Source organism: Marmota monax, unplaced genomic scaffold (assembly GCF_021218885.2).
Source record: "Marmota monax isolate L192 unplaced genomic scaffold, Marmota_monax_Labrador192_F-V1.1 WCK01_AAM20220418_F8-fsc00149, whole genome shotgun sequence".
Lineage (NCBI taxonomy): Eukaryota > Metazoa > Chordata > Mammalia > Rodentia > Sciuridae > Marmota > Marmota monax.
This window is the reverse complement of record NW_026693170.1, coordinates 4,474,343-4,502,054: the sequence shown is the minus strand read 5'-3', so window position 1 is coordinate 4,502,054 and position 27,712 is coordinate 4,474,343. Positions and strand designations below refer to the sequence as shown.

At 44.5% G+C, this 27,712-nt stretch overlaps 1 protein-coding gene and 1 long non-coding RNA gene across 2 annotated transcripts; one reads left to right on the top strand and one right to left on the bottom strand.

Annotated features, from left to right (window-relative positions):
* Positions 1-9,802: 9,802 nt before the first annotated feature.
* On the bottom strand, positions 9,803-13,088 carry LOC131424610 (uncharacterized). The gene is made up of 2 exons (XR_009227930.1): positions 11,787-13,088; positions 9,803-10,956 (listed from the first exon to the last, which is right to left on the bottom strand). It is a non-coding gene; the product is annotated as an uncharacterized LOC131424610 (long non-coding RNA).
* Positions 13,089-17,221: 4,133 nt separating this feature from the next.
* On the top strand, positions 17,222-24,059 carry LOC124100296 (cytochrome P450 2A13). Its single transcript, XM_046455787.2, has 9 exons — positions 17,222-17,437; positions 17,705-17,867; positions 18,585-18,734; positions 18,950-19,110; positions 20,159-20,335; positions 21,323-21,464; positions 21,896-22,083; positions 22,699-22,840; positions 23,394-24,059. Exons 1-9 carry the CDS (start codon positions 17,258-17,260, stop codon positions 23,573-23,575), a joined length of 1,485 nt encoding a protein of 494 aa, XP_046311743.1. The 5' UTR covers positions 17,222-17,257; the 3' UTR covers positions 23,576-24,059.
* Positions 24,060-27,712: the final 3,653 nt, after the last annotated feature.

Below are 27,712 nucleotides of genomic sequence, written 5' to 3'. Positions count from 1 at the left end.
TTTTTCTTGTGTGGATACAAGGGATAATTTCTAACTCATTCTGAACATTTACATTTATTACATTTTAAATAATTCAAACATTTGATTCAATTATTGGAAACATTTTAAGTAACTTTGGAACACTTGGAGATGTGAATCTATCTTTTCAATTTTAAGTTTTATAAAATCTAAATACAGATCAAGTACTTCTAATGAAAATACAGTGTTCAAATTAAGATGTGCTTACAGAGACATGAGGAAATGTTTTCTCCCAAAGACTGAGAGCAAGACATGGATGTCTGATTTCACCACACCTTTTTAATAAAATCTTACTGGAAATTCTAGCTAATAAGGTAAAAAAGAAACAAAATACATACAGTTTGGGAAGAATTATTCTGAGAAAAATACTCAGATTATTGGGTTGGGTCTGTGTAATATATCCAAGAAAATATACACAAAAAGTTTCTAGAACAAATACTTTTACCAAACACATACTTTTACCAAATCCCAGGACACAACATCAATGTACAAAATAAAGTGTTTGTGTGTATGTGCATACACACACACACATATGTATGTGTGCAGGTGTGTATGTATACTATATATGTATACCTATATACACACATACAGACTAGCAAAGGAAACTTGGAAATCGAAAGTTTAAAAACAGTACCTCTATAATTTGGGCCTGGATGTCATTCAAATGCCCATGTGTTAAAGTGTGATCTTCACTTTGATCTTCATTTTGGCATGATGGAAACCTTGGAGGCGGGACCTAAATGGAAATCTTAGGTCATCAGGGGCATGTCCTCAAAGGGCATTATGAGACCTGAGTCTTGATCTTTTTCTTTGCTTCCTGGACACCAGGAGGTGAGCAGCTTATTCCACCACATGCTCCCCACCATCATGTGCTGATGGTTCAAAGCAATCGGGCCAAATGGCAATAGGCTGAAACCTCTGAAAGTGTGAACCAAAATAAATCTTTCCTCATTTTCAATTGATTATCTCAGGTATTTTGTTAAAGTAAAGCAAAGTTGATAACTAAAGTACCACATACAATAGCCATAAAAAGTGAACACAAATTAGAGTATAAATGCTGAAAACTACAAACCACTGGTGAAAGATATTAAGAAGCTTAAACAAACACAAAAACTGCATATGATTTATCATATGCAGAAATTAGAATGAATATTCAATATTGATAAAATGTTAATTCTTCAGAAATTATAGATTTGATGTAACCCAAATCAAAATCCCTACAGTATGTTCTGTGGATATATACAAGTTAATTTCAAAATGTACATGGAAAAGCAAAGGAAATAAAACATCCAAAATAATTTTGAAAAAGAAAAACATGGAAAACACATACTTTCTGATTTTAAGATTTACTATAAAGCAATAATAACTAAATGTGATATTAGTGAAAAGCTACACATATTGATCAATAGAATAGAAGAAAGACTACAGTAACAGGCCCACATACATGGCAAATTGAATTTTGAAAATGTGCAAAGTTAATTCAATGGAGGATGCACGGCATTTCTACAAACAATCCTGGAAAAACTGCACACCCATATTCAAGGTATTCTTGATCCAATATAAAAATACAAACCGGTTAGAAAAAAATGAAGATGTGTTTAAATCATATCATTCTTTGACTCACCCCTCAAATTCATATCCTTCTTACATGTAAAATATATTCATTCGATCCCAACAGCCTCCACAGCCTTCAGTTCATCCTAGCAACAATTCAAAATGCCAAGGTTCAGAGTTTCACCTGTTGTCATCTAAATCAGATACAGGTGAGACTCCAGTTTCTAACACTTGTTCCTCATTTCTGTCTGAGACCTCATCTGAATAGTCCTCACTGTCATGTCCATTGAGGCAGTTGTTTCTCTGTATCCACGGGTTTCTCATCCTCAGATTCAACAAACTGCAGATCAAAAATAGTGAGAAAAACAATAAAATAATATGACAAGAAAACTACAAATAAAAATGTAGAATTGGTTGGGCACAGTGGCACATGCCTGTAATCCCAGCTGCTCGGGAGGCTGAGGCAAGAGGATTGCAAGTTCAAAGCCAGCCTCAGCAACTTAGTGAAGCCCTAAACAACTTAGCAAGACTGTGTCTCAAAATAAAAAAATCAAATGTCTGCGGATGTGGCTCAGTGGTTAAGCACCCCTGGGTTCAATCCCCAGTACCCAAAAAAAGGGCAGTATAACAAGAATTCACATTGATTCTCCACTATGATTAGCAACTTGAGCATATGTAGATTTTGGTATCTGCAGGGAGTCCTGAAACCAAGTTCTAAAACATCCTTAATCCTTATCAGTCATGTAATTACATTCTTTAATATTTATTCCAATTCCTTTGGTAACTATCTGCTTTATTTTTTCCATTCACCAGTAACTTTAGGAAGTTGGTGGAGTTATTTGCTAGATGCTTGATCCAATAGGAGTTACTCAGTCACTACCAGAAACACACTACTCAGTGCATTCTGTAGACTATGACACCTTTACTCTAAAAAAATCCATTCTCTTTTTAATGACAAATTCTACATGATCTCATTATAAGTGGAATCTTCAAAAGTCAAATTCACAGGAACAGAGAGAATGGTGATTCCTAGAGACTGGTGGAGGGGAGGATTGGGGAGATCACAGGATTCACATATCAATTAAACAGGAGGAATCTTCTCCAGCTGAGAAGATCTATTGTTAATTACAACCTGGTGACTATAGTTAATAACAATATATTGTATTCTAGAAAACTGATAAGAGGGATTTTCAGTGTTCTTGCCACAAAAATAAATATATGAAGCAAGACATCTGTTAATTAGCTTGATTTAACTATTCCACAGTGTATATACCTATCAAAGCATTGTGTTGTATACTGTAAATATATATAATGTTTATTTGTCAATTAAAATATAAATTAAAAAATCCTTTCTCCTTTGAGTCTGTTTCCTTCATTCCATATCACCTATTAACTTATGCCCCTCCTCTGTACTCTGTGCCCTACCATTTTCCTGGTAAAGAGGCATTCCTGTGGCCATGGGCGTGAGCCACCTAAACAGACAGAAAGAACCTTGACTTCTCTTTGCACCAAATTAGCCAACACTCCCATGACCTCACCCTGATCCCTGTCATCACTCTGAAATACAAAACTCAAACATTTCACAGCCTGACCACAACTTGTTCTCATGCTCACCCACCACCTCACTGCCAGTGGCTTGGGTGGTAATTGGTCAATCAGGTCTTTGGTTTTGTTCCAAGGAATAAAAAAAATGATATAATGTCAAATCTCTCTTCTAGAAAAGAGACTTTTAACATTTCAGAACCTTTTGTTTCAAGCTTACAAGGAGGTGTTTCAAGAACTACAGGAGATTATAGGGAGATTTATGATGTTTCAGAAAGAAAAACAGGTGGGGGAGGGGAGGATTGGGGAGATCACAGGATTCAAGGGCTGATTTTTTTCCTTTCATATGTGGAAGTTAGACCAAAGTAGGAAGAGGGGGATCTTATTTAAATAAAAGGGAAAGCAGTGGAGCAGAGAAGGAGAATTGAGGGTGAGAGAGGAGGATGGGAAAAGGGAGGAACATTGGAATGAAAATGACCAAATTATACTATGTTGCCGCAGTCTGGCTGGGCAAAATAACCAGGGGGTGACAAGCAACTTGTGAAGGTTGAAACAGCGGGAGCCACTTTATTACGGGATAGCAGAGGTATATGTACCCAACTAATTGTGCTTAACTTAATTAACATCATCTAGATACAGCAGTCAGTCATTAAGGAATCCTCATCATCTTAATGACTCGCTGGCGTTACTTCACAAACCACTCCTCCTGGCAAAGTGCCAGGCGCCATCTTGACTTGGTTGTGGCCCTCAACACTATGTGAAAATATATATATATATATATATATATATATATATATATATATCTCACAGCAAATTCTACCTTTACACACACACACACACACACACACACACCTATAGAGCACTAATTTTAAAAACTATAAATAAATAGAAGGAAGACCAGTATATTAGAGAAGGGGAAAGAAGAAGGGAATAATTAGTACTGGAGAATGAAATAGAACAAATTATTTTCCATGTGTATATGATTATGTCAAAATGAACCCCAATATTATGTATAACTAAGATGCACTAATAAAAATATGAAAGATCACATTCATTTAAAGCTTCACATAAAAAGATGTTGGTTGACACATGATATCATGGATTCCCTGTACTAATATTTAAATTTAAAACAAGAAGGCTGTTAAATAGAAGATTCAAGATTGCAGATTAGAGGCACCTGCACTTTTCCACTTCTCCACAGAATCAAGCACCTGGGGAGGTGCTCCTCATGAAGGTTGGTGACGGTGGGAACATGCTGTAGTTCAATGGCGGACAAAGTGGGAGAAACCCACAAACTCTGAATCATGGGACTGATCATGCAGCAATGTGGGAAGGGTTGGGAAGAGGAGAAAGAGGGAAAGCACAGAAAGCACAGCACGCATAAGAACCAGAAACTGCAAATGGGCAATCTGAATGGAAGTGGAAGTGGAGTCTGCCCAGCAAACTGATGCTGGGAAAGTTCTCTATCCTTCCTGGTGGGTAGTTGTCGTTCCCTAATGGGGCATTTTGAGGTCTACTCTGAGTTTCCTGCTCTGGGAGTCAAAAGTTCTTGAATTTTTCTGTCTCTGGGAACATACATTATCACACTGACTCAGAGGGCATCTGCCTTGAGACCAAGTTTGACTCTGGGGAAATGGCCATGGAGACAAATCCACTGAAAATTCTATGTGATGGGAAATGGGTCCATGACACCTAAGGAAACAGTGCTCATTTCCCCTTAAGACCAGGACCTCAGGAAGCCAGCTTCAGGAGTTTAGGGGACTGAGCAGACAATACGTGGTCTTGTGCAAAAGCGAAGTCTCTGGACACCAAAGTGGGCTGTGTGGGTGTGGGCTGCCTTCCTTCCCACCAAGTGCAGAGAGTTGCTGCCACATTACCAATCCCAGTCCCAGGTGGGCATCATGAAAGGCACCAGAGAAATTGATGCACTTCAGTGTCAGCCTGCCCTTGGGGTACACAGAAAATATCCCCAGGGTAAATCTCTGCCAGGGCAGCTCTGCATTCTGTGCTAGCTGGTGCTAGACAGCAGTGTAGCTGGGAGGTATTCCAGCTGACTGGCTCCTGTCACAAACCAAACCAAACCATTGGTTCCTGAAGACAACACAAAAGTAAGAAGGGTGAATAACCTCCAGCCTTTGTTATCTCCAAGGGAAATATAGCCTAAGAGACAGAGAAAGTTCTGATGGGCACAGGTTGCACAAATCCATGTTCACCCACAGAATCAACCACCTTGGCTGACATGAAACTTTTCTATTAAGACTTTTTGTAGTTGTTGTTGTTTGGGGTGTGTGTGTGTGTGTCTCTGTGTGTGTAATTCTTCTTTCTCTATTCTTTTAATATTTAATTATGAATATTCTTCTTTCTCTTACAACAATTTTCTTTTACTTTCTACCTTTCTACTGCTTGCATTCTTATCTTTTTAAAACCATTTTATTTTCTCCTTCTTTCCTTTCCCACTTTTTCTTCCTTTTTAAAAATTTATAAACTTCATCACTTTTTTAATGTTTTAGTTCATTCTATATTATTTTTGCTCCTGTCATTTCTTATCTCATTGGTGCTATGGTTGTCATAGTTTTAAATTTGGCTTTTACCTTATTTTTGTATCTGGTTTGCTCTTGTTTGCTGTTAGTTTTGTTTTTTCCTCTTTCTGTGCTGTGCTGGGGATTAAGCATGACCCTTTGAGCACACTGTGTGGCTGCTCTGCCATTGAGCTATACTCTCAGCCCAGGTAAGAAAAATTACACCTTACTTAACCCATAACCCAACCCCACTGCAACCCTGGTGGCTATTTCAAATTGAAGAATGAGGGAGACAAAAGCCCCCGTCTAATGACCTGATCCCAAGTAGGTGTGCCTGGCAGGGGCCTGAAGACCTGCTACTCAACATTCACCCAATAACAACAGCAGAGAGAAATAACACAAAGTTTGTGGACACCACATCTATAAGGGACCTCAGCAAAGACCCTATCAGACCACACATTGCTGTTAAGACTAGAGAAGTAACCACAGGTATATTCCATATAATCTGCTGCCTACAACACACCTGCCTGAACCAGCAGATAGACCCCACTCTCATGAGAAGCAAGAAGCTTCCTCAGGCTCCGACACTGCATGTATAGTGTCAAAACATGCTAATCACAGCCATAGGGAATCCACAGTAAATCTACTCAGGAGTTAAAGTCCACTAGAAGTTAAACCCAACACTACACAAACCGGTGTCTTAGGACACATCACCAAGGGAAGCCTGCCTCATAAGAAGACCCTCATATTAAAGTGAAAGAAATATCCATTCCAACAGATGTGCAAAGCTCAACTTAGAAACACAAGAAATATGGGAAAAAACAAGGCAATAGATATCTCCTAAGGTTTATAATTCTGCAGTAACAGATTAGTATATGGAAATGGATTAAATGTGGAAGAATTTGAAAGAATGATTTTGAAAAAGATCAATGAAATCCAAAAAGAAACAAAAATGAATAAATTAAGAAAGATAATGCAGGATATTTAAGAGAAATTAAATGAAAAGATTCTGAAAAGGAACCAAACAGAAATCTTGGAAATGAAAGCACAATAAGTCAGATAAAAACTCAGCTGGAAATTTCATCAATAAACTAGATCCAGTAGAAAAAAAGAATACCAGGATTTGAAGACAAGGTCGATGAATTATCATATTCAGACAAAAAAGAAAGAAAAAAGAAAGAATTAACAGACAAGTTCTATGAGACACTTTAAAAAGATTATGAATAAGCACAATAGACAGGGAGAAGAGGTCCTGGATAAAGGCATAGAAACACTTTTCAGTGAAATAATAGAAACTCCCCAAATTTGGGAAAGATATGCATGTTCACATACAGGAGGTATTTAGAACCTGATAGACATGGCCAGAAAAGAACCCCTCCATAATATATAAGTACAGAACAAAGTAAATGTTAAAAACTGAAAGAGAGAAGCCCTAAGTCAGATATAAATTATATCAAATGATGTACTTTATGCCTTGAAAGAAAATAAGAAATTAACTACCATCCTAGATGGCAACACCCAGAAAACTTTCTCTTTGTATCAAAGGAAAAATAAAGGCCTTCCAAGATAAGTATAAGTGAAGCGAATTTATGTCTACTAAATAAACACTTCAGAAAATGTTGAAAGAAATTCTATACCCTCAAAGAGGAAGAAAAACAAGTCGAATTATAAGAGCATGGGAAAGAAGAAATTTCACTAGAAGAGTAGATAAGAAAATGAGTGTTAGGTATCAAACACTATTAATACATTTGACTATTAAACCTCTAAGATTAATAAGGGAGGAAGAAGTAAATATAGAATAATTAAAAAAAAACAGCAAAGTTATAGGAACAAGTTCATACCTTTCAATAATAACCCTGAAGGTAAGCGGTCTTATTTCTTCAATTAAAAGACACAAACTAGAATTAAAAATAAAATGACAGACTCAAGTGTGTTTTTTTGCCTGCAAGAAACACACCTCACCAGAAAAGACACAGTGTTATGTCTGAAAAGACAGAAAGGGTGGAAAATGATATTCCAAACAAATGGAATCCCAAAGCAAGGAGTTGTTATGCTCATATCTGACGAATCAGACATTAACCAAAAATCAGTCCTAAGAAACATAGAACGTCTCTACATATTAAGGGAACAGCTCATTAAGAAGATACCATAATTACAAACATCTGGACCAACCATCAGAGTACTCTGTTTTATAAAACAAACACTCCTGAACATAAAGTCAAGGAGAGGCCATTATACAATTATAGTGGGTGACTTTAACAGCTCACTCTCACCCAACAGGTAGACCATCCTGAACAGCAACAATCACAAACCAACAAAGGAACATTACACTATAGATCAAATGGAATTAACAACATCTACAGAATTCTCCATCCAACATCTGAAGAACATACAACTTTTTCATCAGTACATGGAACTTTCTTCAAAATTGTTGAAATCAATTTGATAGAAAGCAAATCTTTTTAAAAAATATTTTATTAATTGTCGATGAACTTTATTTATCTATCTATCTATTTATTTATTTGTTTATATATGATGCTGAGAATCAAACCCAGTGCATCACATGTGCTAGGCAGGCACTCTACCATGAGCCACAACCCCAGATGCTAAAGCAAATCTTAACAAACTCAAAATACTGAAATCATTTCATGCATCTTATCAGATCATAATAGAGTGAAACTAGAGTCAATAGCAAGAGAAACAACAGAAATGATGCTAACTCAGGAAGACAGAACAATATTTTTTATAGCTCAATTCACCACTGAATTTTACCAGACTATATTTTTATTCATTGTTTTATTTTATTTTTAAATTATACTATTATATTTTACCAGATCTTTTCCCCACCCATTTGGTACTGGGAATTGAATCTAGGGGCGCTTAGCCACCGAGCCACATCCCAGCCCTATTTATTTTTTATTTTTTGAGACAGGGTCTTTCTAGGTTGCCTAGGTTCTTGCAAAGTTGCTAAGGCTGACCTTGAACTTGCAATCCTCCTGCCTCAGCCTCCTGAGTCTCTGGGATTACAGGCATGTGCCACTATGCCTGGGAGGGTGTATATTGAAAGAACGAACAAGGCTCTTCACCAGAGCAAATGCCCGTTTATTGAGGAACAGCTCCAAATATTTATAGAGTCAGGGGTGGTTTGACAGTTGGCATAGGGTGCTTTTTGATTGGAGGGTAAGGATCAGGTGAGCCAGCAGGGCTAGTCTTATTGGTGGGTAAGAATCATGTGAGTCAGCAGGGCTAGTCTGATTGGTGGGTAAGGATCATGTGAGCCAGCAGGTCTCACCATTGGATGGCAGGATCATGTGAGCCTAGCAGGGCTCACCATTGGATGGCTCTTCTTGGGGGATGGGGAAGTTAGTCTTTGGAGCCTGGTCCACTCCCAATAGATATCATCAAAACATGACATATGCATGTATGGAAATTCACAGTGAAACCCAATGGTTCGTATAACTAATGTGCATTAGTAATTATATTTTAAAAAATAAAACAAGAAGGCTCACTTAAGATCTTCACTTTGGAATGTTTTTGAGATTAGATTAAGGTGGTGGTTGTATAACAATGTGAATGCTACTGCTTTAAAATGATTATTTTAATGTTATTTCATCTCAGTTTCTCGGTTTTTAAACGGGGTGGCGGGGGCGAGGAGGGAGGGAGGGGGAGGGACAATACTCTCATTTGGGATAGGATCATAGATTTTAGGCACATTTGGCCTGAGCGAGGATTTTCCTGAGAATTATGGATTGGGCTAGGATTGGGGTGGGGTGGGGTATGGTGGGGCTGGGTATAGGAAGCTGAGGTTGAGGTTAGCAGTGAGCCGGAGTGTGTGCGTATGTGTGCGCTTGCGCATGTGCGCCTGTGCATTGGGTGTAGCTGTCAAACACCTCTGTTCTCTTGCCTCCATCCCATATACCCTGGACTGGGCTTGCATGAGTTTCTCTGCCTGGACTTCTTCTCTTTCTTCCCCTACCTGGAGAATTTATCCTGCAAGACCTAGTTCACAAGGCATCTCCTCTAGGAAGCCTTCCCAAACCTCAAGTAGCAAATTAGTAATGAATAATGACAGAATCATGAGGACTTCCATTTTTAAGGGTCTGCTTTCCTGCCACAGTCCAGCTGCAGCAAACTAGCCGGGGGTGACGAACAACTTGTGTAGATTGATACAGCAGGAGTAGGAGCCGTTTATTGCAGGACAGGAGCAGTATTTATACATTCCACACAGCTTATCTAATTAGCATAAACTAGATACAGCAGTCAACCAATCAGGAATCTCCACACTTAATGGCTCACTGGCATTATTTCACAAACCACTCCCTCTGGCATTTTGCCAGGCGCCATCCAGACTTGTTTACAGACTCTAACATTTCTCTGGCAAAATGCCAGGTGCCATCCTAACTTGTTTACAGACTCTAACATTTCCCCCTTTTGTTTGATTTAAATAACGACCATAGTGGTTTTTACAGAAACACCATAAATAATCTGCTACAAGCAGAAGGGGAGGATACAGAATGTCACAATACCAAGCCAATTGATGGCTCCATGCAAGAAGCCCTTGGAAAAATTATACCAGCAATGACACCATTAGCAAAGATATCGAGTTAAAATTTGTTGTGGATTACAGTTTGTTGTCTCAGTCCAGGTAAAGCAGTGTCTCAATAGATTAACTCACGGTCCAGGTAAATCACAGTCCAGGTAAGCTCTGCAGGAAGCTAGCTTGAATCACAGTCCAGGTAAGTTCTGCAGACAGCTAGCTTAAATCACAGTCCAGGTAAGTTCTACAGGCATCTAGCTTGATCCGAAGTCTCGTCGGTTCTCAGCTGAAGTCTCCTCCGGTTCTCAGCAACAATGGAAATTCTTCCACATTCCTCTTCACTGGCACTGGGACGAAGGCTGGAACTCGGGATGGCTAAAGAAAATCCTGTAGTATTCCAGCAGGCACTAAGAAAACAACCTTCTGAACAATTTAGTACATCATCTCAAGGTTTTTCACATTTGAAATAAGCCTTAATAGTGCTCATTACTCATTAGCTTCCAGGTGTGGGAGAACCATTGTAGTTACTGGCCTTGGAAATGACCAAACATCAGGGACACTGGTAGCGTCTTTTGTTGGCTGTAGCTCCTGGGCAGCCCCAGATGGCCCTGGGGAGAGTCTTGGTCTCAAATTGCTTCCGGGCACAGGTTTGGATTTGGGCTCTCGCAGTGGCGTTCTTCTTCCCGGGTGGGGAGCGGGGAAGAGCCGGCTGCTGCAGCTTGGAAATTCCTTGCTGCGCCATGATTGGCTCCTATATGCCGCAGCCTCCATGCGGCTTCACGCACCCTCAGATAAAGAAAAGTATTTAGTAGTAGCCTTTTGTAATTTTTTTCTTGATAATCCTTCCTCCTCTGAACTTTTTTCTTCTTTCTGACTAGAGTTCTTGGGCTTTTATCAACACATGCCCTAACTATTCTTGGTTCCACTGGGGTGCCTCCTTCCCTTAGTAATTTACTTCTCACCCCTTCCATATTTTTATCACAAAGACAATACAACATTTCAAGACAAAACAAGACACAAACATACTGTATCAATATTCTCCATTTTCTCAAAATGGCCATTTTTCCTCTCGCCCTATCTGCCTAGGGACGAGCAGATTTGCTCCCGTCCTATCTATGGATGGGCAGCTTTTTCTTTCGTCACTTACACCTGAGTGTCCCAGGGCTCCCGGTACGGGCCACCATCTGCCGTAGTCCGGCTGCAGCACTTTCCTATTACTCTAAGAAATCCCTAAGCAGAGATTGGGTCTTGTTCACCCATATACCCAAAGCCAAAGCCATTACCACCTGATTCAGATCTTCTCCTGATCTGTGTGATATTTAAATTTATCCAGTGGGAAGTAATCAGCCTTGGGAAGGCTCTAGAACACCAATTAGTTAATGACATGACCATCTTCCCCTGCTGGAGTGCCCCCCTAACCCTTAGCCCGGCACAGCCAACTGCAACCAAGTCTCAGTTCTCCCAGGTCTTCTCCAGCCCACCCCCTCATGCCCACACGCATGGCTCCTCCATCCACTCTCACTTGGATGCTGTAGCAGACACTAACTCATTTCTCAGCTGCCAGCATTAAGTGTTTTCCAAAAATGTGAAGACTCTTTTTGAAACTCAAATCTTACCATTTTGTCCCCCAGATTGAAATCTTTCCGAGGCTCCCCACCGCCACAAGACAAAGTCTACACTTCTCACTGAGTTGAATTAGACTCTATGCGTTCTGGCTCCTGCCGGTGGCCCTAGCTCTCTCCACACACACGAGCCAAGATCTCTAATGCCCAATTCCACCAAGCCACACACCCAGGCCCTCACACACACTGGTTCTTCTGCATGGAATACAACCTCCCAATCTTCCCTATCCTTCTACACAAAATCCCTACGAACAGCCTATCCTAAGCCCATGAGGGCGAGTCAGGTGCTGTTTCTGGGTTCCTACAGACACCTGTGCTCTCCCCATCCTGTCTGGGCCCCTCTGCCTGTGTCTTCCCACCCCAGCACAGTCCATTCTGAGCTGTGGGTCTGCCTTCCCCTTAGGAGTGAGACCTGAGTGAGGCAGGGCCCAGGGCTTTCTGGTCACTTGGTACCACTCAGCTCAGAGCTGACATGAATCAGGGAACACTGGGTAAATGATTCTGTTAAATGGCTTGGGAGGTGGGTGGTGATACGTGGGAATGAGAATTTTCTGGGAGGATATTTAAATGTATCCAGTGGGAAGTAATCAGCCCTGGGAAGGCTCTGGGACACACCTGTCCCAGGGAGGCTTTTCAACCTGCTCGTGAAAACTGAGGGAGGTAAATACTTTAAAAACACAGGAATTATTTGTTTTTTCAAAACGAGAAATGAAGCCAGGCCAGGATTACATTTCAATCCAAACACAGACAAGCACAGGCAGATATCAGATGTTCACCCGTGCACAACATGTTCCACGTGGTTCCATATATACACAAGAACACACACAGATGCACACACATGTGCACACACACAGACATCCATACACTTATACATAGTCACCCACTTGTGCTTTCATACAGACCAATGTAGAAGCACAGTCATGCTCCAGATTGGACACAAAATACACACTGTAGACATCCCCCAAACACGATCTCCCAAAACATGGGTACTTAAGCTATGTACACAGAGGCAGAGACTGGTGAGCATTCAGGCACACCTGTCTAGAAACACACCCCATATCAGCTGCTCACACAAATGTGCACATGCAGACATTAACTGGATACCCACTTATTACACACAAACACATAGCCCACAAAGACTGGTGCATAATAAGTTAATCAACATGAACACGAACATGCTGAAACATACATGCACACACCCAGAAGGACATACATAAAGATAAACATGACAGAGGCATCTGGGAGACTCCACTGAACAACACAACACAACATACAGCTAGCCAGAGCACACAGAAAGCCTACCTCACAGAGCACCATCGTCTGGAAGGTCCATTTCCCATCCAGGGGGTTAAAGCTCAGCTGTATGGAGAAAAGGATGGGGAGGGAGGGTGGGAGGTGTCTATAAAATCTCTGTCTCACTTCCCCTTTTCCCAAAGGAAAATCTTTGGGAACTTTGGGCTAGAGAATGTAAAAGCCAGGATAGGGCTGAGAGAAATTCCCATTCATATCTTTTAAAACTTTTATTGTATCTTTTTTTAAAATAAATACCTTTATTTCTTTTTATGTGGTGGTGAGGATTGAACCCAGTGCTTCACATGGACCAGGCAAGGGCTCCACCATTGAGCCACAACCCCAGCCCTCCCATCCATATCTTTTATTCTACAGATTAATAAGGTCTAATAACAACCAGCAAATAACATAGCCAATATTTATTGAGCATTTCCTGCTTTGCACTAAATGTGCATTAACTCATATGTTCCTTAACCAAACAGTCTGAGAGGCAGGTGCTGTCCCTGACCCCACAAGGCTCCATGAAGTCACCTGTTCAAAGTCACTCAGCAAAGACAGAAGTTAGGATTCCAACCCAGGCCTTCACTTTGTTATTCATAATCCATCTAGGTAGGAATTCATGTGTACAGAAAGGGAAACTCACTGGGGCAAGGGCAAGGCAATTTCCTGGAGTTCACCACTAGCTCACTCACTTGCCACTCCCACGTGACTTCAGACATGAATCCTTTAGCCCGTGGATATCAGCAAGAGCAAACACACTTGACTGACCTCTCCCTAAATCCTGCTCCCATTTGGACACTCCCATCTCTTCCCTGGACAGCTCAGGAAAGCCTGTTTGAACATTCATAACCCTTCCCTCATCCCCCAGTCAACTTCATTGAGGAACAAATTCTCCAAACATCTCCCTCCCTTCTAAAATAAAACAGGGGGTGGGTAGGGGATAGGAGAGGTCCAGGCCTGGGGCCAGCCCAGGTGAAGGCCAGTAATCAGGATTAGAGGGACTGGATACTGCCACAGTCTGGCTGGGCACAAATCACGAGCCACTCAAGCAGGAACAAACTTTATTTCCAAACTCCACCAGCACACTCCCCGGGAACTCTCCCGAATGCCACCCACGCAGCTCCTCCAGCAACACACCACACACCAACCGGAACTCCCACCACCAGAACTTCACCAACCAACTGGAACTCTTCAGGAATTCCCGTGAGAGCTCAACGGGAACTCTGAGAGAACTCAAAAGTCATCATCTTAATGGCTCGCTGGCATCACCTCTCAACCACTACTTCTGGCAAAAATGCATGCGTCATCCTGACTCAGCTGCGGCCCTCAACAGGATACCTGACAAGCCCGTGCTAATTCTTTTCCTCACCTCTTCCCCCTCCAATATCAACAAACAACTTTTTTTTTTCTCTCTGCTTTGTTCCCTCCCCACAGGTTCCAGAGTCCAGTGGCCTAAAAGAGATTGAGCAAAATGTCAGTCCTGGGAGTGCCAACCTCGCCCACCTCCATTTGTCCTGTGGGAGGGCAAATCTGGAAGGTACAACCACCAAGGCCTGCCCAGCACTCTGCTGGCACCCCACTCAAGGTTTAGCTGAGGCCAATCCCAAACCCAGATAGGGCCAGTCTGAGCACCTACCTAACACAATGTCAGAATCTCCTGGGCCGAACCTCAGAGCCTCGATGGTTGGTCACCTACCCTTCCTCCCTCCTGAAGCCAACTCCATGACCACCTGGGTCTACTCTTGGAACCCTCTTGGTACCAGAAGAGGTTCTGATCTTCTTTTGTTGTCCAGTTAAATGACAACTTCTTTTCCACCCTGGTGTTTATCGGGGGGCAATCTCAATGCCAACCCGATGCCTCCCCATTTAGCACCTACCAGATACTGGTATCTGAACCTGCAAGTATAATCCATGTGCCCACTGCTGATGCCAGTCTCAGCACCCAGCTTCTGCCACACCTGGTCCTCATCTGGCCCCCAGGGTGGGCTGGGTCAGGCAAGGAAGAGAGAAGTGGGAAGAGTTCAAAGCCCAGTTCTATCACTTATCACCCAGGTGCCCTCAGTGAGGTGGGTGATGAGGGACTCATTGTCAGAGAGATTTAAAGATCATGCAAACACAGACTCCATCTTCTAGGAGAACAACAAGATCACCAAGGGTGACTGTCCTTATTGTTAAAGAAAGTGTCAATGAGGGAAGGACAGTAGGGCCACTCGTCCCTTCTCTGCCCCCACCCCTGGCATCACAGGGCCCACACTGGACCTGACCCAAATGTCCAGTTCCTTCTGGCTGCTAATGATAGTCCCTGACAAACCAGGAATCACTCCTAAAAGAGACTGAACGCATCGTCAAATAGGATCTTCTACAGCCCAAATGTTCCCCATCCACTAAACAAAATCCAAAAAGGGGAAATGGAGAAGCAGAGCAGGACAGGGGGGAGTTTAGGCCCTTGGCCTCAGGTTTCTCATGTGATCGCTCCATGTTCATCCTGCATCTGTCCTCGGTGCACCTTATGTGAAATGGGAGGCATGCATATTAGTAATAATAACACCATAGAAATGATCCAGTAAACCCTGTGGGCTTCCCTAGGACCAAGGTAGGAACCCAGGGGGGCTGTCTGTACATGGGGACCCAGGAAAATGTCAGCATGTGCCACCATGTTCTTGTTGTCATGACTTTCTCAAGGTCTGAGCAGAGTCTCTGTCCACTGTGACTGTGAGTTACTCCTCTCTGGTTCTGTGCAAAGTCCCGCTGAAATGTGACTCTGGTCTTCTACCCGGTTCCCAGCCACACATGGGCCCTGGAGGAGCTAATTCTGTTTTGCCCATCGTGGCCCCACTTGAGGTTCCCATGAAGAGACTGGGTGTCAAGGGCCAGCACACAGGAAAGTTAGGTCAGATTCACGGCACTGTCTTTCCTTATCCCATCCCTTCTCCCTTCCCTGCATTCCCCTTCAGCTGTTCCACTGAGCTTTCTTCTACTTTTTTATCCCCTTACCCCACTATACTGGATTAGCTTCAGCAGAGAAAACATCCTACCTTTGAATTTTGGAGACTGGCTTATTTCACTTAGCATGATAGTCTCCAGTTCCATCCAGCAAGTGCCATAAAGTCATTCTTCCTTATGGCTGAATAATACTCCATTGTGTATATGTACCACATTTTCTTTGTCCATTCATCTATTGAAGGGCACCTAGGTTGGTTCCATAGCTTGGCCATTGTGAATTTTGCTTCTATCAACATTAATGTGGCTGAGTCATGGTAGTATGGTGATATTAAATCTTTTAGATATATACTAAGGAGTGGGATAACGGGGTCATATGGTGGTTCAATTCCTAGTTATTATGTATTATATATGAATATACCACAGTGAATCTCACCATCATGTACATTCATAAGACACTAATTTAAAAATCTATAAGTAAATACAGAAAGATTCGTAGAGTAAAGGGAAGGGAACAGGTGGAGAGGGGAATGGAGGGAAAGAGGAAGGATTGGGGACTGAACTAGAGCAGATTATATTCCATGTTTGTATAACTGTGTAAAATGAATCCTAATGTTATGGATAAGTAGAAAGAACCAATGACACACACACACACACACACACACACACAGCCATCAGGTCAACAGCTGGGCTCAAGTGCTCACTCCAGAATCCTGTGGGAATTCCCTCTCAGGAACTCCACTCCAAGCTCTGGGGCCTTCTCACTCCAAGCCATGCACATCTAGAACCCTTAAATCTATGTCCCTCCTCACCAAAATACCCCCAAATCCACAGCCACACATCTTGTCTTATTCCAGTGAAATCCAGACCTTGGGATCCTTTCCTTCTGAGACCTTGTAATTTGCACCTATAGGACCCTTGTAACTCTGCAACCCCACACCCTAAGCTCAGAAGCTCTGGTATGCAAATATCCCCACACCTCTGCAATCCTTAGTCCTGGGGTGCTTCCTCCTCAGGTGTCACAAATCCAGTCCAGAAGTCTACCCTGCTAATCTGCCCCCTCCTTCTTGCTTTCTGGCTGTGTTCCAAACTAGGTATGTACCTGGTGGAGGGTGCAGTTTGAAGAAGACAAGATACAATTATGTAACTGGGACCAAAGGCCAGACTTTGATCTCAGCAGTATAAAGGTAGACCATCCCAGCCTTCACTACCTGTTTGTCCTACTCTCTGCCACCATGCTGGCCTCAGGGCTGCTGCTGGTGGCTTTGCTGGCCTGCCTGAGTGTAATGGTGTTGATGTCTGTCTGGAGACAGAGGAAGCTCGGGGGGAAGCTGCCTCCCGGGCCCACTCCACTGCCCTTCATCGGGAACTACCTGCAGCTGGACACGGAGCAGATGTACAACTGCCTCATGAAGGTGCCACCTTCCAGGGAGATGGGTGAAATGGGGTGGGCACAGGGACTTCCCAGTTTCATCAGGGCTTTGTGGCAGAGGATTGAACCTGAGGAGCTACAGTCCTAGGACAGGAGAATTCTGAGTGTTGGGAAGCCAGGACCTAGCCAGGAAAGACAGACCTTGACATCATCTGATGTCAGACACTGGAGAAAAGACATCCCTGACATGGAGGGAACTGAACCAATTCAGGGAACAAGCCCTCTAACCACTCCCATCGTCCCCCATCAGCTGAGCAAGCGCTATGGCCCCGTGTTCACGGTCCACCTGGGGACTCGCCGGGTCGTGGTGCTGTGTGGCTACGATGCAGTGAAGGAGGCCCTGGTGGATCAGGCTGAGGAGTTCAGCGGGCGAGGGGAGAGTGCCATCTTTGACTGGCTCTTCAAAGGCTACGGTAAGTGGGACAGCACCTGGTGGCCTCAGTTTTCCCAGCCTGCCCCCAAGTCAGCTGCCCTTGAGGTTGTGCAGAGCCCTGGACTGGTCTTCTCTGCGTCCCTGTTCACTGTTGCCTCTCCCTGTGCTGGACTCTGGCCTGTTTTCAACCTCCCATGTCCCAGTCTGTCCCTGCTTCTCTCTACCTGTCGCCCTGTTCTCTTCTTTCCCTGGATGGATCCATCTCTTGGCTCCTCGATTTTGTCACCTCAGCTTCTGTGCTCCCCATGACTCTTTCTCTCCTTCCCTCCCCCTCTTCTTCTTCATCAGTCACAACCTCACAGTGACTCTTCAAAATCCCCATCTCCACCCTCTGCTGAGAGTCTCTCCTCTCTCCAGACCTCTTCTCTTCTCTCCCTGTGTTTTGTCTCTTCCAATTGAGAAGCCTTCACACTTTATATTTCCTCAATCTCACTCTGTCCCTCTGTCCCTCGTGTCTCTGTATCCCCAATTTCTGCATCTGTCTTATCCAGTTTTCTTTTCTCCAGATTTTTCTCCTTCCAAGTTTGGATCAGTGCCTGTCATTTTGTTCAGCGCTCCAGCTCGGCGCCTATGGTCCCCTGCTCCCTGCCTCTCTGTGCAACCCTCTACCTTTTGGGCACATTCTTAGGGGTGCTCTGTGGCCCGCTGGCACCCTCCATTGTCGGTGACTTCCTCCTACCTTTGCACTCACCTCTAGGCGTAGTGTTCAGCAATGGGGAGCGCGCCAAGCAGCTGAGGCGCTTCTCCATCACCACCCTGCGGGACTTTGGAGTGGGCAAGCGCGGGATCGAGGAGCGCATCCAGGAGGAGGCGGGCTTCCTCATCCAGGCGTTCCGTGACACCTGTGGTGAGCCCGGGGCCCCGGAGCAGGCCAGAAGGAGAAGGAAATCCCCTGCATTGTGTCACGGGATGGGGTCTTAGGCAGCGAAAGGGTGTGTGTGGCCGCCATCTGTGGCATGGGGCTGGGAATGTCCTTGGCTCAGATTCTGGGACTGGTCTAAGATGGCCCCCTTGGCTCTATTCCAATCCCGGTCTATCACTCCCACCTTCTCCCCACCCCAGGCGCCTTCATAGATCCTACTTTCTACCTGAGCCGAGCAGTCTCCAATGTCATTAGCTCCATTGTCTTTGGTGACCGCTTTGACTATGAGGACAAAGAGTTCTTGTCACTGTTGCGCATGATTCAGGGAAGCTTCCAGTTCTCAGCTACCTCCACCGGACAGGTAACTTGTTCCAGCTGGGCACCACCCCTGCCACCACAGTGGCCAACTGCCACAACCCCAGCCCCACAGGGCAACCGGTGTCCCAAACTGCCATCCCCCTCCATTGATAAAAACCAGCCCCCAGCTGCATTTAAATCCAGGACAAGTGACAAGTGACCAATATATGGTTTCTAAGAATACCTGTATACCTCAACAGATGTCCCCAAACAGAGTCTGCAGGAAACACAAATGCCTTCAATCAGCTGAAATGTTCCCAGCCCAATTTGCCTTCATCTCTAGCAGAGCCTCCCTACCTGACCTTTCTGAATATTTTAATACCTGGACAAATGACCACTTGAGTTCCCTCCTGGGTGCCTGAATACCTGGTGCTGCAAAATCCAGGCCGCCAACATCATTTCACCTCTATCACGGTGTCCCAAGCCAGTCCACAGGTGCTCCCTACTCTGCCCACTGAATTACTTGAACACTTGGATCAGGCACCACAACCAAGACTCCAAATATTGGGCACTGAATGTTCCCCAAACACCCAAATAAGTGCCCTCCAACACAACTCACTCACACACCTAAAGGGGTCCCTCTTTGCAGCCCATTGGATACCTAAAGAGGGGAACAGTCAACCCCCTCACTTTGCCACCTGAATACCAGCATTACTTTAATGTCTAACACCTGGTTAGAAGCTCCCAATCCAGTAAGTATATGGACAGCTGTCTCCAGCTGAGGTTGCCTGAATGCCCAAACACCTAATAGGTGCCCCCCACATAAAGTCCCACCTGAAAATCTCAACAAAAATGTCTCCCAACCCAACCTCACCTGAATATCTGCAACCTACATGCATGCTCCAATCATCTCCCCTAAATTCTTAGACAGTTGCCCTCCTACTTAACCCACAGGAACACTTTATGCTGCCTTCCAGCCCCACTCAAATACTGAACACCTGGATAGCTGCCCTGAACCCGTGCCTTTCTCACCTGGAGACAGGTCCTACTCCCACTGGGTGCTGCACACTGACAGCTGTCTGGTCTTTGCTTTCTCTTTCCGCAACCGCCAGCTCTATGAGATGTTCTACTCGGTGATGAAGCACCTGCCAGGACCTCAGCAACAGGCCTTTAAGGAGCTGCAGGGCCTTGAGGACTTCGTGGCCAGGAAGGTGGAGCAGAACCAGCGCACTCTGGACCCCAACTCCCCGCGGGACTTCATCGACTCCTTTCTCATCCGCATGAAGGAGGTGCAGCCAGCAGCCAGGGTGGGGAGGTCCAAAGCCAGGAAGCAGGAAATAAGGCCAGGGAGGGCAGAAGAACAGAGGCCCAAATTAGCCTCCCTTTGCATAATCCTCATGGTCCCAATCATAATTAAACACCAGTATTCCATCTGACTAGCCCTTGTAAGCACAGAGGAACGTGTGCATACAACTACCTCTACAGTGCTGCCATGAGCCAGGCACTATTTTGAGTGCTTACTTAGCATCTACAACAGCTCTTGAACAATGTTTTATTATGACCCCAATTTTACAAGTGAAGAGACTGCGGCCCAGAGAGTATAAGTAACTTGCCTAAGGTCACATAGCAAGGAAACAGTGGACCCTAGCTCAAAACAGTGTCTCTCTGACTCTGTGGCCGATGCTTTCAGCCACCAAACTGTCTGATGTTTTATAACCTGGTCATCAGTCACACTCATGTGGATAGGTGACCTGGCTTTACTATGTGACATTGAAAGATCTCACCTCCAACTGCATGTCATTCTCTTTTCTGTGCGGCAAGGAGATAAGGATTTATGGAGTCTGATGTTCAAAGGATTAGGAAGGAGATCCTCCAAAGACTTCACTATGTTTGGGGGAACAGATGCTGTTGCTTAAAATTCTTTGTTTCGGAAAAACTATCTCTAATGCTCCTGAATTACTCCATGTTGACATCTCTGCCCATCTTTCTCAGTCTCTCTCCACCCCTGTCTTACTAAATACCCTATAATTGAAAAACTGACAACTGGCCTTGTCACTAAAGAATAGATAGTTGTCAGTACAAAGCACATGAGAAGAGCATTTTGGACAAAGCCAGAATTTTACTCAAAAGCCTGAAACCTGGGCAGAGCCCAGCACATCTAGGCCCCCTCCTCTCACCTTAGGTCTGGACCTAAGAGAGATGGTCCAAGGTAAAACCTCAGAAGGGCCCCAAAGGGAAGACTTTGGGACTTGGCCTGAAGGCCTCTCTCCTTTCAGGAGAAAAATAACCCCAACACAGAGTTCTTCATGAATAACCTGGTGATGACCACAGTGAACCTCTTCTTTGCTGGCACCGAGACCATCAGCACGACCATGCGCTATGGCTTCCTGATGCTCATGAAGCACCCAGAGGTGGAGGGTAAGGCTGCAGGGACAGGGGAGTGGAGGCCATAGACCCTTCGAACTCCTCTGAGCCAGCTCCACTGACTCCACCTCTCTCAGGTCCTTGGCCAGGGGTGGGGGATATTCAGTGGATAGGCATCAGCCAAGTAGCCATGAAAATATTGGAAGTGTGTGAACCAGTTAGCAAATTGCTCCTCTGCTAAGCCCACTAAGTCCCACTGCCCGCTCCCCAGGCACTCCCTAGGGCCCCTGACTTGCGGCTCCCATCTGGTATGATCAAGTTAACAAGACCCTGCTGCCACAATGTGTGTGGCCTTTGGCTGTTCTGAATGGTCTAAGGGGGTGTCGTATGTAGGTGCTTGCCATTCACCCAGGTTTACGTGTTTGGATTGTCGTGCCTCTTCTCCAGCCACTAGGTACCTAAATACCGTCTTCCTTTTCCCTCAGCCAAACTCCATGAGGAGATTGACCGGGTGATTGGCAGGAACCGGCAGCCCAAGTTTGAGGACCGCGCCCAGATGCCCTACACAGAGGCCGTGATCCACGAGATCCAAAGATTTGGAGACATTATTCCCATGGGCCTGTCTCGAAGGGTCATTAAGGACACCAAATTTCGGGGCTTTTTCCTCCCCAAGGTGCTGACCTCTGAGCCACTCCCTGGGACCCTAGCATCCCATCCCCATCAATAGATTTCCAGTCCCTATCCCACACCCTCCATCAAAGAATCATGCAACTGCTGTGTGCCTTGCATCTTGCCATTCAGAGACTCCTGTGTCTCCAGTAGCCCCAGTCTTTCTGTCTCAGGAGAATCAACCCTATGTCTCCCAACTTCGCTGTCTCAAAAGACACAAATCTCATTTCCCTAGACCTCCTGCCTTCAGGACAGGAACCTCATGTCCCCCACACATCCTGCCTTGAGGGACACAAATCCCAATATTTCCCCAAATTCCCCCAACCTCCAGCCTTGAGAAAGATGAACCCATATCCCCCAACATCCTGTCCGGGAGACAAAGACCCTGAGTCCCTTAACTTTACTGCTTCAGAGGGTGAAACCCCAACTCCCCCATACTTCCTGTCTCACAGGCATTAACTTCATACCCCGCCAAAGCTTCTCTCTCAGAAGAGCCCTGTTCACACGCCTCCCATTTCTATTCTGGTGGGGTAGCCTAACTCTCTTTTCGGTGCCTGTGAACTTTCAACACTCTCTTCTTCTAACCCATCTTATCCACCCCTCCTCCCCCCTTCTTCAGGGCACAGAAGTATTCCCTATGCTGGGCTCTGTGCTGAGAGACACCAAGTTCTTCTCCAACCCTGAAGATTTCAACCCCCAGCACTTCCTGGACGACAAGGGGCAGTTTAAGAAGAGTGATGCATTTGTGCCTTTTTCCATTGGTAAGAGACCACCGCCTGCTGCCAGGCCACGGCTCACACCACCAGGGGAAGCTCATCCCAGCTTCCCTCTCTAAGTGTAGCCTAGCATCTTTCTCCAGCTCTAAAGTCCCTCTTGAAATCTACCCTGGAGCCTACCAGCTGCAACTCCCGTAACAACCAGGACCTATATATCTGCACCCAGGAAAAGGGAAGGGATGATCAAATCTCATTTAGAGATGGGGATGATGAAGGATCAGAGTGAGTCAGAAATCCTTTTAAGGACACACGACAACATCTTCAGATTCTTAGAAGATGACAGCATACAGCCATATTTGAGAATGTATTTGGGGGGAAGGGGCACTTAAACTTCCCAGTGCTATAGGCTGGCATGGATCACCCTACCTTATGTGCCAGGGAAATGGAGGCTCAGAGAGGATTAGAGCCCTTCCTGAAGGTCTCTCGGGTCACAGGGCTGCAGCCCCTACTCCCTGGGAGAATGCAGCAGGCATCTGGTACTGGGGTGAGGCTGCAGAGAGCTGGCTTCACCTCGGCCCCTCCCTCCTCTCCTCTTCAGGAAAGCGGTACTGCTTGGGAGATGGCCTGGCTAGAATGGAGCTCTTTCTCTTCCTCACCACCATCTTGCAGAACTTCTGCCTCAAGTCCCCACAGGCGCCCCAGGACATAGACGTGTCTCCTAAATACATGGGTTCTGCCACCATCCCGAGGACCTACACCATGAGCTTCCTGGCCCGCTGAGCTGGGGCCCAGCCAAGGGGGAGGCGGGGTTAAGGGGAAGGGAGAGTGGAAGTAAGAGGCAAGTTGGATAGAAGAGGGAGAAGAGTCAGAACAGACCAACAGACTGCCTTTGCCGGACATTGGGCCCTGAGAGCAGGGAAACCTTACACTATGCGGTGGTGGTAGTCGCAGTTGTAATAGTAATAGTAATAGTAATAATAATAATAATAACAGCTATTATTTCGAGCAAGCATTCTTTGTCAGCTCTGTGCTAAAAGCATCTAACGATCTCCCAGCTTAATACTCAAAAGCCCACATGAAAGGGAACAGTGTTCATGCCCATTTTAAAGGTGACACGGCTGAGGCTTAGAAAGTTTAAGTCACTATGTGAACACAGAACACAGAACAGAAGTGCCTAGCAAATGCTTGAACATCTGTGCCCAGACTTGGGACGAGATTTTAAAATATCATCACTTCCCTGAATAAAACAACATATTTATCTACACTCCTGCCTAATTATGCAGAACATGAAAACCAGCAGTCATCATCTGTGTGTCTGTCAGAGAAGGCCAGTGTGTCGGACTCAGAGTCCATCTGGGGAAGTAGAATCAGGCCTCTCAATGATGTGTGTGAGGGAGATGAACTCTTTCAGGGAAGGCCAGAATTTTGGATTTGTGTACAGCCATGAGCAGATGTGTTTCATGCACAGATGTGTAAATGTTACAGAGCCGGGGCCTTTCAAGAAACCAAGGCCTTGTGAATAACCCACCTTCAAACCCAATTCTTGTGATCAAACCTGAAAGACTTCAGATATGTTGCTCAGAATAACACGAAGGAGTTTATTGAAGGGACAGATAAAGGGAAAGGGGACACTCTCAAGGAAGAGAGGAGAGGGACAACTTGCCTCTTCTGCATTCCAGTATTTTGGGGGATTCCAAAAAGTTTCTAGAGAGTTCGGCCCAGGTTCATCCCTTGACTTTTCACTGACAGCAAGATAACATCAGACTTTCAAGTCCCCACTGCCATGGCAACTCTATGTCACCTTTGCCCATGCCGATCACTTCTAATTGGACTCTTTGCCATACATTCTTACAGATTTTATGGTTAGGAGGAACTATCTTTATTCCCCAGAGTTTCAGGATCTGGTCACAAAAGTCTTCGCATTAAGGGTAACTTGGATTCCTCTTGTCAACAATATTTTGGGCCTGCATTTCTCCTATAGTTAGCAGACAGTTTGCTGAGAAATGTAACATAACCTGTTTACTTTAGCAGTCAGGGATGCAGGTAAATTTCTTTTTGGAAAAGAATGCACATGGGGGTCAGCACATCAGGCCGATTTGGTGGAATTATTCTCTCAACCTCATGTTCCCTTCATTCACATGTGTCTGTTCCCTAACACAAGGATATGATTACGTATTCTGCCATGGGTTTCCATAGGTGAGGTGCTCTGAGGAGTCAGTGATCAGCTGTAAGACCCATTTTCAGAATCACCTGCTTCCTGCTGTCAGATGAGGTAATGCAAGTCTCCTAACAAGGAGGATCCTTGAGCAGTGTACATAATCTGAGCATTTGTATACATCAGGATCTCCACATTTCTTAAATGTTACACACACACACACACACACACACAGACACACACACCTCCTTTTAACAAATGAAGATTGAGATCCACCAAAGAGAAATCTGTTCCCTTGGACTTTGCAAGTTTCCGACAGGAAGTGATTTTCATGTTTCTCGATTTCTGTTATCTATGTCTTACAACCTGGGTTCTATAAATGGTCTCTTCCTGTTCACTGGAGTGGGAATGAAAATGGACCCAAAGACTCACACCCCTCTGTTGTTACCAACATGCTGGTCAACAACCTGGCATCAGCATCAAGCCACATCCTCTCATTTGCATGTCTCCTTAAAGAGCTTCTAAAATCCTTGACTCAGGGAATCCTTTTTTTAATCTTTTTTTCTTTTTTAATATTTTTTAATTGTCAATAGACCTTTATTTATTTATTTATATGCAGTGCCGAGAATTGAACCAGGGCCTCACATGTGCTAGGCAAATGCTCTCCCACTGAGCCACAAATCCAGCCCAGGGAATCTTAGAATTGTGCAGTGACAAAACTGTCATATCCTAAAACTGTGATGTCTAAAATTCAGAACCTTGGAATGACAACTACCCAGAAGTTTCCCCTCAGAATCTTCAGATCACTGATACTTGGAACTCTTGGTGCTCACAATTTTCATAGAACTTGCCCCACACACATTTTTGGGAAATGTATTCTAAGCACCTCAGTGGGAGCAAATGTCTGTCCTCCAAGCTAAATGTTCCTATTGAGAAAGAGGAGAGGAATGAGAGGCTGGTGCCATTTGTGGGTTCTGCCAATGAGACACACCTCTGGTGGAAGACAGAGTGGAGGGTAGGTCTTTACCCTGTAAGAGGGGAGAGGAGAGAAAAAGAACAAGTACTAATTCTCATAACCCTCAAACTTATGCCTGGTAAGAAAACCAAAGCCAAAACCAGGAGTTCATCAAGGCATTTCCAGAGGTGCCACCAGCAGCCATTTTCACTTGTTCAAACAGGATGCTTTCAGCTGTGGGGCTCTGGAACGGCCAACTCCCCAGCTATGCTGAGACCTAGATGGGAGCATGACCCCTGGATCTGGGCCAGGCTTTGCTGCCAACTTTTTGGGTCATTTTCTCATCTCTCCTTCCTCACAGTAGTGATGTGCAGGTTGACAGATAGCCCAGTTCTGGAGAGCTTAAAACCCTAAATGGTTGTAGGGATAGGTGGATGAGATGGGATGATGTTTTGTGAGTACCTTTATTTCCACCAATATTTCCAATAAGCCCAGAGTTCCAAGAAAGCCACACACATGCATGTACAAACACACACACACACACACACACACACACACACACACACACCTGTTCTTGCCATGGTGACAACAGCCTAGGTTGTGCCACAGCCTGTGCTTAGCCCCTCGTATTAACTTCCCAGGGCTACCAAGGCAAAATAACACAGAATGGGTTGCTTCAAACACAGAAATGTATTGTCTCACAGTTCTGAAAGCTAGCAGGTCAAGATTCAGGTGTTGGCAGGTCATGCCATTTGAAACACAAAAGGGAATTTTTCTGCGCCTCTTCCTAGCTTCTAGGCTTGCTGGAAATCTGATGTTCCTGGGCTTCTAGCTGCATGACTGCTGTCCCTGCCATTGTTGTCACATAGCATTCTCCCTGTCTGGCCACCTTGTTATAAGGACACCAGTCACATGGATTAGGAACCCACCCTACTCCAGAGTAACCTCATCTTCACCACATCTTCCATGACCCTATGCTTAAATAAGGTCACATAGCAGGGGTCCTGAGGATTAGGACTTGAACCTTTTGGGAACCCACATTTCACCCCCATAACGTCCCTATGCACAAGCACATTCAGTCCTAGAAACCAGCCTGTCAGGCAATTTGATGACGCCAAGTTAAGGATGAGTTCACAGGCTCATAGGAAGTTTAGGAACCTGCTTAAAGTCACACAGATAGGACACAATGAAGGTCAGAAAGTGGATACAGGACAGGGAAATTCTGATGTGCCTCTCTTGAGCTTTCAGAGAAGAGTTAGAGACAACTCCAGACCCAGAGGAACCCTGGGGGAGGAATCAGCTTTAAGGAGAATGTTTCCCAAGGAAAAGAGGTCAGAGGCTGGGATTTAGCTTCCCATCATCCCTCACTGAAACCCATGATGTTCCACTTTGGGCTGCCTGTGGACATGCATAGTATTTCCAAGAAAAAAATGCTGGAATAACTGAATATCCACCTGTGAAAAAATGAATCTAGACCCAGAGCTTATGGCTTTCACAAAAATTAACTCTAAGCATACCCTAGACCTAAATACGAGGAGAGAAACTGTGAAATGTTTAGAAAATCCAGGTGACCTGGATTTGGTGATCAAGTCTTAGAATAGCAAATGCAGAATCCATGAAAGAAACAACAAATATGTTCAATTTACTTAAATTTAAAAACTTACAAGGTAAAGACTGAAAGAAAATATTTGGAAAGCATACTTTCAACACTGTATCTGAATAATACAAGAGCTTCTATAATTTGATGCTAAGGAATAAAACAACACAATTACAAATAGAAAAAAAATGGGGAAAAGATGTAAATCGA

Bases quoted from the DNA above. Each gene is read 5' to 3' on its own strand.
- LOC124100296 (XM_046455787.2), top strand. From the start codon at position 17,258: ATGCTGGCCTCAGGGCTGCTGCTGGTGGCTTTGCTGGCCTGCCTGAGT. The intron at 21,465-21,895 runs GTAAGGCTGCAG...CTTTTCCCTCAG, and splicing joins GAAGCACCCAGAGGTGGAGG to CCAAACTCCATGAGGAGATT. The intron at 22,084-22,698 runs GTGCTGACCTCT...CCCCTTCTTCAG, and splicing joins GGGGCTTTTTCCTCCCCAAG to GGCACAGAAGTATTCCCTAT.